Raw genomic sequence first — 18,454 nt, 5'->3', positions numbered from 1 at the left:
GGGGCTGCGGGAAGCGCCGTTTGTGCCCTGCGAGAATAGGGGGGGAAATCGGCGTTTTTGTTATTTTTTAAAAAAATTATAACTACAGTGTGAAGTCATGTCGTTGTTATAACTGTTATAACTATTTCTTTCTTCTGCAATAAATTATTATTATTATTCACGATTTCCGCGGTTGGGTCGGGACAATCCCGAGCACAAACACAGGCTGGGCAGGGAATGGAGGGAGAACAGCCCTGAGGAGAAATATTTGGGGGTGTTGGTTGACCCAGCCATGTGTTCTGTCAGTCCCAAACCCATCCTCCCGTGCCCTGGGCTGATCCCACAGCGTGAGCAGCAGGGGAAGGGGGGGGGGGGATTCTGCCCCTCTGACCCATTGAGGTAAGACCCTACTCTCCAGCTCTCAGGCCCCCAATATCTGAAGGACATGGAGCTGTTGGAACAAGTCCAGAGGAGGGCACGGAGATGCTTCAAGGGCTGGAGCCCCTCTGCTCTGGAGCCAGGCTGGGAGAGCTGGGGGGGTTCCCCTGGAGAAGAGAAGGCTCCAGGGAGAGCTGAGAGCCCCTTGCAGGGCCTGATGGGGCTCCAGGAGAGCTGGAGAGGGACTTGGGACAAGGGATGGAGGGACGGGACACAGGGAATGGCTTCAAACTGACAGAGAGTGGATTTAGATGGGATATTAGGAAGGAATTCTTGGCTGTGAGGGTGGGAGGCCCTGGCACAGGTTGCCTGGTCCAGTGGAAGGTGTCCCTGCCCATGGCAGGGGGTTGGAACAATGTGATGTTTAAGTTCTCTTCCAACCCAAGCCATTCTGTGATTTTATGGGTTTGGAGAGGGGGTGGCATCGTCTCTGCATGGGGCAGTGGGTTTGCAGGGAGGCTCAGTGACAACTCGAGTGACATCGTCCCTCCCACGCCCCGAGGGACCACAGAGCACCCGCCACAAACCCCCACTTCCACACTCTCCACTTCTTCCCTTCTTTCCAAGTAATTTAAAGTAACTAGTTAAGAGTCTCCTATAAATAACTCTGCTAAAAAAAACTAATCTAGTTTCTGCATTCTGGGTCAGCACAGCCAAGTTTAACACGCAAATGTTCCCATTCCCAAATCCATGGTAAGAGGACCTTTTAAGGTTGTGTGGCTGAAATGGAGAACATTAATCACACAGATGAGCAGCTTCAACACGTGGTTTGGGAGATGTGGCAGCTCTGGGTGGTACATCCCTACAGTCCAAACCCAGTGGATACAGTGGGGGAGAGTTTAGGGGATGGTAAAGTCCTGGCAGAGGGAGAAACAGCAACTAGTCTTAATTAAAATGAAATTCAAACATTAAATTACATGCTTTGTGGCAGAAAGAGGGAAAACAGCTCTATATTATCACACTGTTTTCAGCACAAATCCAAACCAGCCCCATCCCAGACACTGTGAAGAAAATTAACTCCAGCCCAGCCCAAACCAGCCCAGGGGGGTTTAAAAGTGTCCTATTGTTTAGGATGGGGAGGGTGATGCCAGACATGGCACAAACACCCAGGCAGTGGGCACAGGGCAGGGGGGGAGTGCTGGGGGGTTCTCCCCTTTGTGGTTCCCTGCAGTCCAGCCTGGCTTTTTTAGTTATTCCAAAGGGAAGAGAGGGAGAAGGGAAACATCTGCAGCCAGTTAACTCCTGGGACGTTTGAACTGGTTGCTATGCAGCTGTTCATCCTGAGGAGACACAGACCTGCCCAGGGGAGAGGGGGACGTGCCTGCTCTGCCACTGCCAAATCCTCCTCAGGATTTGTCTCTTTGGCAGCAGGGACTGACCACCAGGATGGGGGAATCCTGTCAGCCCCAGGAGCTCAGGGGACCAAAACACCAGTGCCATGAGGCAGGAAAAAGATTGGCACAGAAATAGGGCACAGAATGGGGCTGGAATGTTGGAGGTGTTGTGGAGACATCCACTCTTCTCCCATCTGACTGTGGGGTGGGAATCAGACTCACGGAAAGGTTTGGGTTGGAAGGGATTTCAAGCTCATCTTGTTCCTACCCCTTGTCAAGGGCAGGGACACCTTCCACCAGCCCAGGTTGCTCCAAGCCCTGTCCAACCTGGCCTTGGACACTTCCAGGGATGGGGCAGCCACAGCTTCTCTGGGCAACCTGTGCCAGGGCCTCCCCACCCTCCCAGGGAAGGATTTCTTCCCAATATCCCATCTCACCCTGCCCTCTGGCAGTTTGAAGCCATTCCCTGTGTCCTGTCACTCCATGTCCTTGTAAATAGTCCCTCTCCAGCTTTCCTGTAGGAGATCCTGGCTCCCAGCCACAGCTTCAGAGGGATAACAGGGGCCTGTCATACACAGGGAATAATAATACGGATTATTTGGCCAAGGTGGGATTAACCTCTGGGCTTCAGTGTCTCCACCAGGTGCTTTCCAGGTGACCAGCACAGATTAACCCAACTTTACTCTCCTGACTACCCAAGGCTTCATCCCTCCTCCCAGCTCCATCCCCCCTCACCTTCCAGGCTGCCACAGCTTTTGGGTTGAAACTCCAAAAAAAAAAAAAAAAGAAAAAAAAAATCAGGAACTGTGCAAAGTGCAGGTACAAAAATAATTCCAGCAAATGGCAGGAGGGAGCAAGAGCCTGGGAATTAATTACATTGGCAGAAGTTTTTACCACTTGCACCCCTGTAAGGTTGGGAGGGGGTGGCACTCGACACGCTGGGAGGGGTGGAATTCTTTATTTGGGTCTGTTTGAATGTCACCACCACCCTAAAAGTGAATATCTGCTGAGCAAAGGGGAGGAGCTGTTCCCTGGTTCCAGTCTGGCAGCCACAGGCTTGTGGAAAGCTTTATTTATAGGATCTCTGTGCGCCTGATCAATTAGGGAGGTTTCTTTTCTTCCATGCCACCAGTGCATTTATAACATCTCCTACTCCCAGCCCTTGAAAATGCCTCCCTGTCTTCAAAAGGTGTCCTCTCACGAGTTTAACACATCACACACGTGCCTGATGATTTTTCCATGTTTCCCCTCTTTTTTTTTTTTTCATTGCAGACAGATAAAATCATTTTGCATCTTGTAGTAAACCCTCCACATTTCTAATTATACATGGAGAACATATTTTCACTTGACCCTTCACAAGAAGAAAGCAGATATTGCTATTCAAAACACATATGTAATTTATCTCTTTTACAAGCCGACATCAAATAAGTTCCTTCTCCAATGCAACGAAAAACTTGAAATTCATCCGAATTTTAAAGGGTGAAGAGTGTGAACACAACCCCTTACAGATGAAAGAAGGTGCTTTACAGTTATTTTATTCAGTGCAAAGGAGGTTTTAATACAAACAAGGCATGTGGAATTTACTCTGAAGCAGAAATACGTCAGGAAAATAAGTTCCTTATTACTTCCATGGGATGAATGCAGGGCTGCTTTAAAAGCCAGTTTGCTTATTACTGTGAGCTATTAAATTTATTTCATTTGACTATTTTGGTGCTATTTTAACCCCAGTTTAAAATGGGTTTCCTGTGCTCTTTCTCAGGCTAAATTGCTGAAGCTTTTGGGTCAGGAAAGGAGGAAAGTAGGGAAGCAGGGAAGTCCCAACCACCCTTAAGCTGCCTCCTTCTCCTGACCTTCACACCCCATCCAAATCCATCTCCACCAGCTGGGTCTTCATCTCACCCATGGTGCAGCACCCTCACGCCCACCTGGAGCTCAAAAGCTGTGTGTTTGCCCTAAAAACTGGTTTCTGGGAGGATTTCTCTTGAAGTGACTCCCACCCAGAGCTGCCCACTGTCCCTACACAGCCAGGAACCTCCCGGGGAACAGTGCTGATGGAACAGGGAAGGGTAGTTTCCTCTGAACACAAACAATTCACATTTCCTCCCACCCCTGGAAAGGAAAAGGACTGCCCTGAGATCCATTTCCTTTTCCTGGTGCAACCCCTCTGTGAGTATTTCTGGGATTTGTCACCCCAAGGCTGTCAGAGTTCACCCGGAGTCTGTGTTGGACCCTAACACCCACACAAACAAGCACAGACCTCCCAAAATCAGACTGCCAGTATATCCCCTGGCCCCTAAAATGGCCATTTTCATTCAGAAGCTTTTTTTCGCCTCCCATTTCTCCTCTTTTATAAAACTTTTCTGCCACACATTTTGTGGGTCCAGCCTCACTGAGCTCGCCGTGGAGGGATGCTGATCTTCCATCCCAAATAATGCAGCTCCCAGCTTTGCAGAGAGCACAAGCCAAGGGCAAGAGCTGTGGTTCCTTTCCTTCTTCCTGACCTTCCAAGAGCCAGAGGAACCCCTGGCTTCACTCATGTCATCGCCCTCATTCTGAGGCATCTTGGAAATATCCGCCCTGGTGAATATTCCCTGTTCCAGGAGCCACAACCGTTCCCAGCATCCCATGGACCTGCTCTGGCACCATCTGGGGAAGAGGAGGAAGAGGGAGGAGAGCCCACAGCTGCCTCCACCCAGCGTGTCCCTCAGCAGCTCCATCCCATGCCATCCCCACCTTCTCCCCACGGCTCAGGACGGGGGTTCCACCTTTTCCAAGGGAAAAATAACCAGCTTTTTCTTTTGGCAGGGAGAAGCTCCTGGTTGTGTCCCTCCTGCACGCACACAGATGCCATGGTGACAGACACCTTCCCAGATCACAACAGCAAACAGGAACCCAGGGATTTGTGTCTTAAGGCCAATTCTACCCACGGGAACAACGCACGCCGGGCATCTGGGGCTGTTTCCTGCACCAGCAGAGTCCCCAGCGAGTGCTAGGAGGAACTGGGAGGAACTGGGAGGAACTGCTCATGCCTTCTGGGCTCTGCAGGAGGGATTTCAGCCTCCTGCTGCCTGCCTGAGCCGTGCCAGCCTCCCACACGTGTCTGGCAGTGCGGGGGGAGAAGCCGGACAAGCCGCAGCAGGGTCCCGCCCCCAGATCCCAGGGATGGCTGTGGGAGGATGGAGCCCCAGGCTGTGGGGCAGAGCATTCCCCTCGCCCTGTTCAGCTGCAGTTGGGGTTATTTTGCTGTGTCCCCTATTTTCCCAGCTGAAGCTGAGTCCCAAACACAACAGAGCTGGCAGATTGGTGCCTCTAAAATAACTTATTCAAGTAGGCAGGGGAGTGAAAAGAGGGCAAATTGAAGCTGGAATGATGCTGGGACAAGGAATGTGTCACTCAGACAGAAGTGAGGACTCTGATGTGTTTATAAATACCCATGTGAGGGGGGCTGTTTCCTCCTCAGCTGCCCCCTGCCCTCTCCTGCAGCCAATGGGAATTAAAGCTTTGCTTTAATTTTACCTGGTCTAACTTTTCCAACACTGAGCACAAAGTCTCACCTGGAAGATTTTCCTACCTCACAGAATTCCTGCTGTTCTGGGAGCAGCTGTGATCAAACCTAACAGGGCTTCTTGATTTGTCCGTCCCAAGTGAAGGGGAAGAGGCTGTGGCACCCCAGGGAGAGCTGAGAGCCCCTTCCAGTGCCTAAAGGGGCTCCAGGAGAGCTGGGGAGGGACTTGGGATGAAGGCCTGGAGTGACAGGACAAGGGGTTTAGGTTGAAGGAGATTAGATTTAGGTGGGATACTGGGAAGAAATTGTTCCCTGGGAGGGTGGGGAGGCCCTGGCACAGGTTGCCCAGAGAAACTGCGGCTGCCCCATCCCTGGAAGTGTTCAAGGCCAGGATGGAGCAACCTGGGCTAGTGGAAGGTGTCCCTGCCCATGGCAGGGGGTAGAATTGGATGAGCATTAAGGTCCCTTCCAACCCAAACCATTCTGTGCTTCTCTGATAAATATTCTGGCAGAGTGGCTGCACCTACAGAAGGTTCCACAGCTCCAGTTCCATCCCAGTGCTGGGTGCTCCTCAGCCCCTTCCAAATTTTTCAAAGCTCAAGCCCCCAAAGGCCCTCATGTGCTGCTGCCTCAATAAACTCCCATTTCAAACGTATTTGTATTGATTTTCTACAGTTTATTCACACATTAAAGGTTGTCTCATCTTTAAAACCACAAATAACATCCTGCACTCCCTGCACACTCTGATTATCCCAGTTCCTGGCTTGGCTTTGAGATTTAGGAGCACAGGGATGCTGCATTGCTCCCTGTTTCCCAGCCAGCCCAGGGCATCCCTGAGACTCCAGCAACAAAACCAACCAGAAACCACCCCTGGAACGCACAAAATAAGGTCATTTCATTGAAAAATGGACACAGTGGGGACTCACCTGCAGCCCAGCAGGGCTCAGGGATGGGGTCCAGCCGGCTGCATCCCTCCCTGGATAGCTGGATGCTCCCCCGGGAAGCTGGAGGGCACGGCAGGGGTGCCATGGCACTGCCTGGCAAACCAGCAAAACCTGAGTGGGCATTGTTTTTGTAGGGTGCCCCTGGGATTTGCAGGTTTAACTGTTTAAATTTAGCAAATTAATCCTTTGCTTAATTTAGAGGGGGGATAAAGGGGGAGGGAAATCACAGGAGCAGCAAGAGTGGCAGTGATTCCACTGCCATTAAAGCTCCTCTGCTGGCACAGGGGGTGACAGAGGTGGAGGAGAGGGACAATGGCACCACCTCACAGCTAATCCCCTCTCAGGTCGAGTTCAGCATTTTTGGCTGAATCTCCAAACTGGGATTTGATGTTTATAGCCAGAAAAGATCTTGGGATGGCTCCAAACCTCTTCCCTGGAGGAACCCAGACCTCCCACAAGTCCTCCCCACACGTGGGGACCACTGATGTCACTGGCCATGGCAGCACCACTGAGGCTGCAAAAATGGCCATTCCTGGTGTCCTAAAACCCCCAGAAAAACCACATTGATTCCTTTCCTTGGTACAAATTGGAGAATACAACAGATGCTCCTGCCCAAACTGGTTTTCCTCTAAATTATTTGCTACGCGGTGGAGGATGAATCCCAGAATCCCTGAACGGTTTGGGTTGGAAGGGACCTTAAAGCCCATCTCATCCCACCCCCTGCCATGGGCAGGGACACCTTCCACTAGCCCAGGTTGCTCCAAACCCTGTCCAAGCTTGGATTCTTCCAGGGATGGGGCATCCCAATCTGCCAGGGCTGTTTTCCCTGTGCCTGTTCCTGCCTGGCAGGCACGGGAGGGCCAAAAGGACACAGGGTAAACAAAAGCAAGGTCAATAAGGATCCTCCTTATCTGTCAAACAGCCTCTGGAATTCGGTGTAATCATCAAGGCCGAGGGAAAAAAAACCAGACCTTTTCTAAACTGGTTTGGAAGGCACTTGGGGAAGGAATGCAAGCAGGGAAATAGCTGGAATATTTCAAATGCATGAGTCCACAGAGCCCTGCTGAATCTTAATATTTATGTTGGTTCCTCTAAATGCATTAACTCATGAATTTCAACGTGTGCTGAGAAGGTTTTGCAGAGATTCTGCCCCCAAAAACTCCTCCTGCCCGTGATCTTTTGGAGGAATCAGCCCCTAAATGAAGTTTCAGCTTCATTAAGGTTTGTGTCATTTGCCCTGGAGGCCCCTGGTTATCACCTGGAGGGGTTCTGAGGGTTATCAAATCCAGGGAAGGCCGTGCTCAGCTCCAGCTGCATCACAGCAGGTTCATCCCAGCTGCCTGAGCTGGATAATGTTTAGAGAAGAATCAACATCAAGGGATTTCTCCCAGCTTTCTGTTGCATCCCAGGTGATCCATCCCACTGCCTGATTTAGGGCTGAGGAGGTTTGTTGTGTTTTTTCTTTTTCTTGCACCATAAATATCTTACAGTGAATTGTTTCTCGCCCAAATCTCCTAAATGAGAGTCACAGGAAATGGTTGGGAAAAATAAAGTCAGGGTGTTCCTTCCACAGCCATTCCTCACTTTTACCAAGATTTAACTTCCTGAGCTCAGCTCAGGGGTTGATTGAGGTTACATAGAATTAATCCCAGCCTAAAGCAGCCAGAGCCTGGCACACAGAGGGAACCTGTGCACCAGGAGAGGGGAAAGTGCAATTACTGCTGAAAGAGATGTTGCTGCAGGTGCCCTTCAAAGGGTGAGATCAAGTTCCATCAATCTGCTCAATTAGCATTTAATTTGGAGCAGACAACAGAGCTGCTGGTGCCCAGGTTCCAGTCAAGGGCAATTATCTTTTGTTATTTCTTTGTCTCTGCATCTTCACGAGCCCCTTTGCATTTGGATGCAGTTCAGGTTCGCAGGAGGACGTTTTGCTGCTTTTGCTTTTCTCTAATGATTTATGATGTGCTTAATCCAGCCCTTCTCAGCGAGGCAATATTACCATAACAGCTCAATAAACACACTAACAACCAACAGTTCTTAGTGGAGTTCTTTTTTTACCTTCAAATTTTAGGGACAAGACCGAAATCCCCTCTCTGCCTTCTCCTCCCAGCTTTTCCCGTGCTGTACTTTGCCAGGGGCAGTGCTGGGGGTGTGGGCTGGGCTCTGGGATGCCCATGATCTTCCCTGGATGTCTGTGTTTCCATGGCTGCCCCTTTGCTTTGCCTTCCTGCTTTGGGTGAGAAGAAGGTTGGACTCGGTGGTCTTGGAGGGCTTTTCCAACCTTAATGATCCTGTGATTCCAAGAGCTGTCTTTGGAAAGGTACCACTGAGAGCACTCACCTCGTGGCCTTCCTGAGCATCTCCCTGCAGTCACCCCCCAAACCTGGCTCAGGGTGCTGTGCCCACAGTCACAGAATCATGGAATCATCCAGGCTGGAAAAGCCCTCCCAGCTCATGGATCCCCCCTGTGCCCGATGCCCACCTCGTCCCCCAGCCCAGAGCACTGAGTGCCACGGCCAGGCCTTCCTGGGACACCTCCAGGGGTGGGCACTCCAAACCTCCCTGGGCAGCCCCTGTCAATGCCTGACCACCCCTTCCAGCAAGAAATTTCTCCAGATGCCACCCCTGACCCTCCCCTGGCACAGCTGGAGGCCGTTCCCTCTCCTCCTGTCCCTTGTTCCCTGGGAGCAGAGCCCGACCCCCCCCGGCTCCCCCCTCCTGTCAGGGGGTTGCAGAGCCAGAAGATCCCCCCTGAGCCCCCTTTTCTCCAGGCTGAGACCCCCCAGCTCCCTCAGCTGCTCCTCACAGGATTTACTCTCTGAGTAAGTCAGAGGAGCCCAAAGAGGCAGCAAAGGGTGTCAGAACCCGCAGCTGCACAGGCACAGATTCCCTTCCACAATAAAGCAGAATTGCTTTCCAAAATAGCTGCGTGTGGAACAGCCACCTGTGAGGGGGAATGGCTGTTAGAAAGCTTTCCCTCCACCATCCCTTGGGATGCAGAGGACTAAACACATTACAAACAGGGAAAGGCCAGGAAATCCATCCCTGTTATCACACCCTCCAGCTCTGCACTATTCAAAGGCTCCTTGCTGGCTTTTCCCCACTTGGGTTTGCAAAACACGCCCAAAAGCCCAATGGCCAGAGATTTCTAATGGAGCACATTAGGAATCTGGTCACCCTGCACAGGCAAGGATTTTTGTATTCATGTATATTCAAAGAAATGCAACTTCCAAACACCCCCAAACTCCATCACGACACACAAACCCAGGGAAAATAAAATACAGCAAATGTAGCTGTGAGGAAACAAGCCCTCTTCCCTGATGATGAATTATACTCCACTTGCAACAGATGCAGCTCTTTATATTTGTTTTCTGCATAAATCTACATATCAGCCTGAAAGCAACTGTGTGTGCTTTGTCTTGCCTTGTTCCCTCACTCACTGCTCTTTTCAGCTGAGTGCAGGGCTGGGGCCTCTGAGTGCAGCTTCATCCTGCCAAACTGGCCCATTTTGTGGCTTTTTCAGCCCAAAATTACAACCAGGGAGCAGGTGGACGCTGACCATGGAGTGATTTGGCTGCATGCGTGGTGATCCTGATCTTACTTGATCCATTGGCAATCAGTTCCTGCCAACAGGGATGGCACATCCCCATCCCAGCCCCCAGAGCTGGGCAGAGCCCTCAGGGCTCACAACACCCAAGGAAACGTGGAGGGACAAGCTGGAATGGGTGCTGAGCCTGCAGTGGGTGCTGAGCCTGCACAACCCAGTGCTGGAGATGGGAATTGCTGTGGGAGCCACGAGTCTTGTTCTGCAACTTCAGAGAATCCTGGAATGGTTTGGGTTGGAAGGACCTTAAAGTCCCTCCAGTCCCTGGGAGGAATATTCCACAATCTCAGCCCAAAAAAGGTGAAAAGGATAGGGATGGAATACACTGATCTTATTAAATGGGGAGCCCATTTGTTCTCAGCTTTTCTTAATCTCGTTTAACACTCTTGGTGTCAGGTTCAATTATTTTTAATTGTTTTTACAAAATGCATGTGATGAACTTATGGTTTTCTCTGTGGGGTCTCCCAAAAGATCATTCTGGGAGAGAATTTATTTTCCTTTCCTCTGAGGAGCCTTATTTAATATCTGTGAGCTGGAAACTGGAGTGATGAAGCAAGTAAACAATTACTGCAGCGTGTCGGGGATGGAGCAGCCTTGTCCTACAGCCACGGGGAAAACCTGCCCCTCACCTCTTTTTGCTCCTTCCCAAGATTGTTTTGCTCCTTCCCAACATCCCATCTGTGCTTGCCAGCCTAAGCCACTCCTGCTGTTCCAGAGCCTTCCCAGGGAAGGCTCAGGGATAATCTCCTTTCCAGGGGCTGGTGGGAGGGAAGGCGGCTCCATCCCGGCTCAATGGGGAAGTGCTCAGGTAAACTCCAGGTGAAATGAGGGATGGTTTGGGGCTGGATTTCCAGCTGACAAAACCCTTTTCCCCTTCTGCAGGGGGGAAGTGTTGCCCACAAGCACCTACAGGGCACGGGAAACCTTCAGGGAATCACTGGCTGTGTTGGAGAGGACGTGAGGACCAACTGTGCCCACTCCCTCTGGGCCTGCAAAACCATTTTCCACCACAGAGGAAAAATGCAGAAATCCTTCTGAAAGGGGGTTTTAGTCAGGGAAAAGGATGGTTAAGATCTCACAGGTGGCACTGAAGGCTGGGGGGCTTTGGAAGGTCCCAGACACCCAGGTTCTGCCACCCTGCCCTACTGAGCATCTTCCTGACCTCTCCCCTTGAGTGGGGCATGAGGACAAAGCCATTTCCATGGCAGAAAAGCCCCACCGTTTGCAGGGACAGAGAATATGCCTTTCCTCCCAGGAAAAGCTGGAAAAGCCATGTTCCTGAGTGCTCCCACTCCAGAGCAGCAGGCCAAGGGATGCTGCTCAGCTCGGCACGCAAATGCCGGGGTAGGGCAGCAAAAAATAGAAAGCAAATTGCCATGACCTGTTCCTCTGGAGAAGGGATCTATTTCTGATCCAGGCACTCTTTAAACATCGCTGGGTGTCTCTGTAACCCACTTAGGCAGGGCTGAGCTCAGAGCAGTGGCACTGCCAGCTCCTGCTGTGCTCAGCGGTGTCACACGGACCCTCAGCGGGACACAGCCAGCCTGAGCCACCTCATCACACAGGGACAGCAGGGCCCTTATCAAAAGGCTGCATTACTGGTGCACAGGGAGAGTCTCCAGGTCTTCAGGCTGGGCTGTGGGCTGTTAGTCCCAGCTCTGAGCTGGGCTGGGAAAGCAGATCCTCTCCAGCCCTGGAGAAGACATGGAGGGGACACTGCCATGCTGTGCACACTCAGAGCACTCTGCCCTCTGCCCAAGGCACAGGGACAGGCAGCAGAGTCCTGTAACTTCATCTGAGCCCAGGGGGCACGAGCAGGTCTCCTGCTTGCAGCCACAAAGGATTATCACTGCCACGAGCTCTCCGTGTTCCCTGAGCCCCGGGATGCAGCGAAGGAGAAAAGCATTCAGGATGATGGAGGGAGATGTCACTGCTGAAGGCATCTCCCCCAGAGCCTGTCCCAGAGAGGTTTCAAGGTGTAGATGAAAAATCAAGGTACATCTGTGGTGTTGGGGCTCAGCAATCAGAAAGGCCTGGCTCCCAAACAGAGGCAGATTCAACTCCCCACAGTCACTGCAGGATAATACCTTGAACAAACCAACTGTATCTATTTAAATGCCTTAATAATCAACACACCAGGTTCAGAAGTGGCAGATTTAACCCAGCTCCCAAGAGCTTTATCTGTTTATTTTCCACGACCTTTGGAAGGCAGGAACTCCACCTCCAGCTGCTCCTCAGCTGCAAAATGGGTTGGGTTGGGCATTGCTGGTTGTGCTCTGTGGGATCAGCACTTACATTCCTCTGCAGGTAGCAGGGCCAGGGCACAGGAGAACCTTTTGGGGGTATAAAGCCTGATCCTACATTATATGGAAGGGAAAAACCCCAAAGTCAACTCCCAAGAACGACACAGGAGCCTTATTCCCTAAGAGTGACACAGATACAGACTATATAATATATATATACTTCTCTCTATTTATCTATATTTATATACATAGATGTCTATCTATATCTATCTATATATCTACCTGTATATAAATTCCCATCCCTGGAAGTGCACAGGGCCAGGTTGGACCGGGCTTGGAGCAACCTGGGCTAGTGGAAGGTGTCCCACGAGATGATCTTTAAGGTCCCTTCCAGCCCAAATCATTCCATGACTCTTCCTCTGACTCCATGATTTATGTTCCCCTGGCTTGTCCTGCAGCCAGGGCTCTGGAAACAGCCTCGTGCTGCTGGATTTCCCCCTGGAACTGGAAGTCAGTGGAACAGAAAGTGAATAATCCTCTTACAGGGCTGGCGCCGGCTGCCACGGCCCTGCTGGGCTCCAATTAACACCAGCAGCTCAGTTTTGTTATTAATTACGGGAATGAGGGAGAATGGAGCTGCTCAGGGCACGGCTGCTTGGGCTGGGAGAAAGGACATGGCCTAAAATAACTCCCAGGGAGAGAGGAATTCGTGCCTGGAGAAGGGCACTGGAGCAGCACCGTCCCCACGAGGGAAGAGGGACCCCCCAGCAACCCCAGTGACCCCAGACACCTCCAGAAAGCAGGACCTGGGACACGCTCCTAAAACCCCAAAGCTCATTTTCCATGGGGCTGGTGGGTCTGGGAACATCCAAGGTGCTGCCACCCTGAGAGTGGGTGATGATAACAGAGCTTAAGTTTTGCTTTGCCCCCCAGACCAAATCCCTTTCCCATCCACAGTGTCAACCCCTCCACAAAGCACAGCCCAAAATTTGCTTCTAAGTCACCAGGATTTTCGAGTTGGAAGCTGCCCCTCATCACTTTTCCCAGCTGAAACTTAATCTACAGTTATTCTCCCAAACAGGGAATCTCTTCCATTGGCATAAACCACCGCTTTCCACTGGACTGCCAAAGAAAATTCCACCTGCTTTGTGGGAATGGGATTTCTGGGGTGTCAGAGCTGCCCCGCTCTCAAAGGAAAATCCCCTTTGCTTGGTTTAACCACAGAATTCCGCAGTTTTCAGGGATTTCTCTTCTGGGAGAAAAGAAAGAAGCTCCCCAAACATGCCCAGGACAAGATGGGATTGGAGTTGGAGCATCCTCCACTCCCTCCCTGCAGCCCAGCCAGGGAAAGGGACCCAGGGACCTCCCTCCCCCTGCCCTGGGTGCTCACTGGGATCCTCAAATCGCTCATTTATGTCCTAACACATTTGATGGCTTTCATTTAACACTGAAAACCCATAAGCAATGAGAATGTACTTTAAATAAAAGAGACTGGCTCCATAAAATAGGGAATTGCTTCCACTGGCACAAACTAGCATTTCCCTCAGGACTGCCAGATAAAACTGTGTGTCTCCAAAGGGACACCGTGTTTAAAAATACTCTACTCTGTCCCAAATGCTTTTTTAACACAGTTCAAGACTGTTACATGCCATAGGAGATGATTTTCCCCTCCTCTGTTTTGGGTATTTGGCAGCTCTTGGGGCAGAGATGAACAGGAATATTGTTGCCATCCAAGGAAGTGGAATTCCGACAGCCCAGGGCTTGCTGTGGGGAAGAGAATCACTGCAGGCTGATGACACAGATGCCCTGTGAGGATGGCTGAAGAAAGCACTTCCTTCCAGCAGCTGCTTTTCCCATATTTCCCATATTTTTCATGCCTGGAGGCTTCGAGAGACAAACTGTGCAGGTGTTCCGAGAGTTTCCTCCCCTCGTTGTGTTCATTGAAACAAAAACCATGGAATTCTTAGGCTGCAGCACAACTGGAAAGAGATTATCCTCAGGGAGAGATTAGGGGAGCCGTTCATCCAAGGGGGGTTAATGAATGTGCAGCTCTTGGATGCTGGGGGTAGAGAAAATTGGAATAACTCTGGTTGGGTTGGGAGGAAAATCCACTCCAAGGCTGGACACCAGCGCTTCCCACTCCCAGAGAACAACCTTTTCAGTGTGGTTGGGTGCTCCTTGGATCCCATTTCAGGAGGTCAGGGGCACAGGTGGGCAGGGAGAGCTGCCACAAATCCAATTAGGAATGACTTTCACGGCGGTTATTAAAACCTCTGCAGGGATGGGGGAAGAAGGAGTATCACCCCCCTCTCCCAAACTAAACACAGCTCCCTCAGAACTGGAACTCCACTGAGCTGGGGAACCAGCTCCCTCGGGGTTGCATCTTGGATCTTCTCCCTCTCCACCCTTGGAATGAGATCCTTGGCCGTGGAATTGCTGTTGTGCCCCAGGAGACCTCCAGCCCCTCCCGAGGGATTCTCATCATGGCTGAGGAGCAGCAGCTCCCTCTCTGCAGCTCTCCTGCTCCAGAAAACACCTGGTAAGTGTCAGTCCCTCTGTGTCCTTGTCTCTGGAAAAGGGGGCAAGGCAGGAGCAGGGACAAGTCGTGCTGTGAGGAGCCCAGAAGTGCCATTTCCTCAGGGGATGCAGAGATTTAGGACCAGAGCTCGGCTTTGCAGCCTCCACCCTTTGGGATTTTGCCCCAAATACAGCTCAGGGAGCCCCCACATTTCTGCACATTCCTCTTCCCAGGGATCACACATGGAGAGGAGGGATGTGCAGGCTGCTTCCTGAGGGCACACAGGATTTTTCCAGGAGTTAGTTAAGTACAGCATCACTTCTCCTTCGGGAGCTCCAGCATCGCTTCTCCACACAGAGTCCCACCAGGGGCTGTGTGATCCCCTCCCATAAGATCTATTCCAATTTTCCCTGCTCCTGGAGGGCTGGCCATGTTGGGGCTCCCACCAGATATCCCAGCCTGGAGAGAGGGAGAATCATTTTCCCCACAAACAAGACTGAAGCCACATTTTTTTCTAACCACAGATTTCATCCCAAATGCTCCAGCTGTTCCCCAGAGCTGGCTGTGTGAACGTGTCCTGCCTGAGGCATTAAAATGAATTAAATATCGTTCCTGTGGCTCCTGCAAGTGTGTCCAGCAGTACCCACACACTGGATTTTCCCATGGGATCCCAGCCACTCTGAAGCTCTGGCCCCTCTGAGACACCAAAGACCCAATTTTACTCATTTTTATCTTGAAGAGCCCTGGGCATTCCCACAAACATCCTGAAGATGCTGAGTCACGATCCCAGACCAACATCCCAAATTCCACGACACTCACAGCCTTCCTTGCAGGATCTCACACCCACAGCTTCAAAACACTCCTGGAACAATTCCCTTCCAAATCTCCCCCAAGCTCCCTAGAGGTGCCACCCAGAAATCCGTCCCCTGCCCTCGATACATTCTTTGGGAAATGAACTGTCCGTGTAAAACTCGTCAAATAAATCAAATTAAGGATAAAAATATTGACTCGGGATCGATTGGGATCTCTCCCAAGGATCCAATATTTGCTGTTGTGGCTGTTGCTTTTGCAGATTAACAAAACCCACAAGCATTTGGGGCTGCTGAACTCAGCCTGGAGGCTGTGATGGATCTGGGGATGTGAAGCACGAGCCAATACATTTATTATTATTATTAAGGAATGCTGCATAACCCTTAATAATAATAAATGTCTTAATAAATAAATAAATGTCTTAATAATCAGTGGTTTTGAAAAGCAACACGAGGTGGGTTCAGGCTCTGCAATCAGAATCACTGAAGTTCTTCCCTATCCTTTAGCTTCCTCCCTGTAGAAATCCTGCTCATTCCAACAAGGTGCAAGGGGGTTTTTTGGGAATTATTTAAAGGATCTGTCCCCACATTGTGTCTCAGCAGAGGGGGGGTAAAGAAAAAACAAGCCTGGCCAGCCTGAAAGCAGAGCTCAAGCTGAAAGCATCTGATTTGCAGGGTACTCACATTCATCTTCCAGCCCGGGCTCCACGTTCAAGGCATTTTGTGAGCAATCCCGGGGAATTGTTGGGATCGGGAGCTCTGTGCCTACGGCTGCGCTCCCTCCTTGCCCTGCTCACGGCTGCCCATCCCTCTGGGATTCACCAGCGGAGCTGAAAAGCAGACTTGGAATTCATTTGGCATCAGAGATTCCAGCTGAACCCTCCCGGCGGTGCCGTGTCCCGCCGGAGCAGCCGCGGTGCCGACGGATCCAAAATAATCCTCTTCCGAAGGGCTGGCCAGGGCTGGAAGTCACCTTATCCCTCTGGATGGATCTCTCTGCACAACACCAGGAGAACAGGATGCTGCTCTCTCCAAAGCCTCCCCTTTCACAAGGCTCGACCTTGCCAGGGAAATCCTGTCTGGTCTGAATTATTCATCCTCCTTCCCGTGCCGGCAGCTCCAGACATTTCCAGGCATTAATATGTCATGACTTTGGATCCTTTTGGACTTCTTTCCTCCTGCTCCACTCGCTGCTTCCACAATCACGCCATCCTGGGTGTTTTAATCAGCATCCTTCTGATTTACTAAGGAAAATAAATGTCTCCATCCCCTTCCTGGTGGGAAGTACCACTCCAACAGCTCCGGGAACAGGGACAGCACGGCTGCTTCCAGCTAAAGCAGTGCAGGCAGGGCTGGAGCTCGTGCTTTTGGCAGGATTTCCAAGGCTGCAAGTCTGCCTGCTGGTGGAAATGCAGGGGAGGCTTCCAGCATCACAGGCACAAACGCTGAGGAAGGTAACCGTGCTGGGAACTCCAGAAAAGAGCTTTTTTAAAATCCTTTTTAAGCAAAGCTGATGGCAAATCGTGGTGCTCTTGATGTTGGTGGCCAGGCCAGGCTTTGCTCCCTCTGGCTTAACACCAGGATCTGCCCCCAGATGCCCACAGGTGCCATTTGCAGCAATCCCAGCCCTGCTCTGGGGTCTGGGAATGAATTCAATCCTGCCTGGAGGATCCTCAGCCCTTCCTCACCTGCAGCTCCTGAAGCTGCACCACAACGCTGAGCCCCCCACTCCCCTCAGATCCCACAGGTCCACTCTATTCCAGGGACAACACCTTTAAATTGGAAGTAGGATGGAGCACTTAGCTCATCCCTGGGAGCCTAATGCTTCCCTCAGCTCCCACTGCTCCAACCGAGGCTGGAAGAGCTGAAATTCCTGCCCTGTCACCTGAACAAAATGACATTTCAGCAGCAGGGAACTCCTGCCAATAAATCCACAGCCTCAACTCATTGCTTTTATTATTCCACCCATTATTTTCCATGTTTAAGCTGGGCCTGCTGCTAAGTCTGGGCTGTGTGTGTGAGAGGGGAAGGGTGAAGGGCACCTGGGATGCACAGGGGAATTCCCAGGATCCTGTAGCTCCACTCCAGCTGAAATAGGCACAGATATAACCCCCTAATTTCAACAAAATCTCCTTTTTTTTGTGTTTCACACAGAAGTGAATATTGTAAATATTTACACTGACTTTACTAGGGCTGAGAATGTGGAATTGCTTTGTAGGATGGGCTCGAGCAGGAGCCAACTCTGGGATTTGAAACTCTGGGAAACTTGCTCAGAATTTAGTAGGGTTTTTCAAATCACTCATTTCAACTGGGAGCTCCATCCTAATTCTACTGAGGGTGATTAAAGGTGGGCTGTGAGGGGCAGGACCTTGTTTTTGCTCATAAAAACCTGTTTCTCTTCCTTCAGCTCTTCCATCCTTTTCTCCAGAGCCAGTTTGGCCCTGACTCTGGTGCTGCAAGTGACAATTAATGAACTTTTCACAAGGTGCTACAAGTTCAGGCACGGGCAGGTCTTTGGGTTGCTTAATCCCCCCTTTCCAATATGGGATTAGGCCTTTCCCTAATAGGTTTCTGCTAATTCCTGAAGAGATTGGAGCACAAACAAACACATCTCTGCAGCTCAGAAGTTTTCCCTGACGCCATCACCCTTTTCCCATGGTCATCCTTTGAACACATCTCAGCAAGTGCTCACATTCCCCAAAGGACCATCTGCTCCATCCCCTCTGCCACCCACGTGCAGAAAAAGGGGGGAAAAAGGATGGCAGGAGGCAGCAGAAAGGTGTGGGGTGATGGGCCATCACCAGGACCACACAGACCCACCTCTCCCAGCCCATGAGCACCTCTGGAGACCTCTGGCAAAGCCACCCAAACCCTACCTCATCGTTCAGGGGATGAACACCAAGGAAAACCTGCCTGGATTTCACTTTTCTTGACTCAAAGGCTGCACTGAGTCGACCTGACACGAACTGATGGCTCAGAGGACCTGCCCTGGAGTAACCACATCCATATTTCAGCCAGTCACCTGGAAAAGTGCTGAGACAACAGTGCTGGACAGGCCAAAGGGGGGCTGAGAGGTGGCA

The 18,454-nt window shown here is 51.0% G+C and overlaps 1 protein-coding gene across 3 annotated transcripts in view; it reads right to left on the bottom strand.

Annotated features, from left to right (window-relative positions):
- Positions 1–18,454, bottom strand: part of LOC114000743 (schwannomin-interacting protein 1) — a 134,079-nt gene that overhangs the window by 36,628 nt on the left and 78,997 nt on the right. The window contains exon 1 of one of the 3 annotated variants that reach the window (XM_039389947.1): positions 16,059–16,667. The exons of the other annotated variants lie outside the window; for them this stretch is intronic. Within the exon in view, the coding sequence (XP_039245881.1) occupies positions 16,059–16,064 (6 nt within the window). The 5' untranslated portion in view covers positions 16,065–16,667. Of the gene's footprint in view, positions 1–16,058; positions 16,668–18,454 lie in introns of those variants that run through there. 3 annotated transcript variants of the gene reach the window in all.

The sequence above is a fragment of the Pipra filicauda genome, unplaced genomic scaffold (assembly GCF_003945595.2).
Source record: "Pipra filicauda isolate LSUMZ 115617 unplaced genomic scaffold, ASM394559v2 scaffold78_size3787270_pilon, whole genome shotgun sequence".
Classification (NCBI taxonomy): Eukaryota; Metazoa; Chordata; class Aves; order Passeriformes; family Pipridae; genus Pipra; species Pipra filicauda.
The sequence above is the reverse complement of the archived record's forward strand: the minus strand, read 5'-3'. Positions and strand labels throughout refer to the sequence as shown.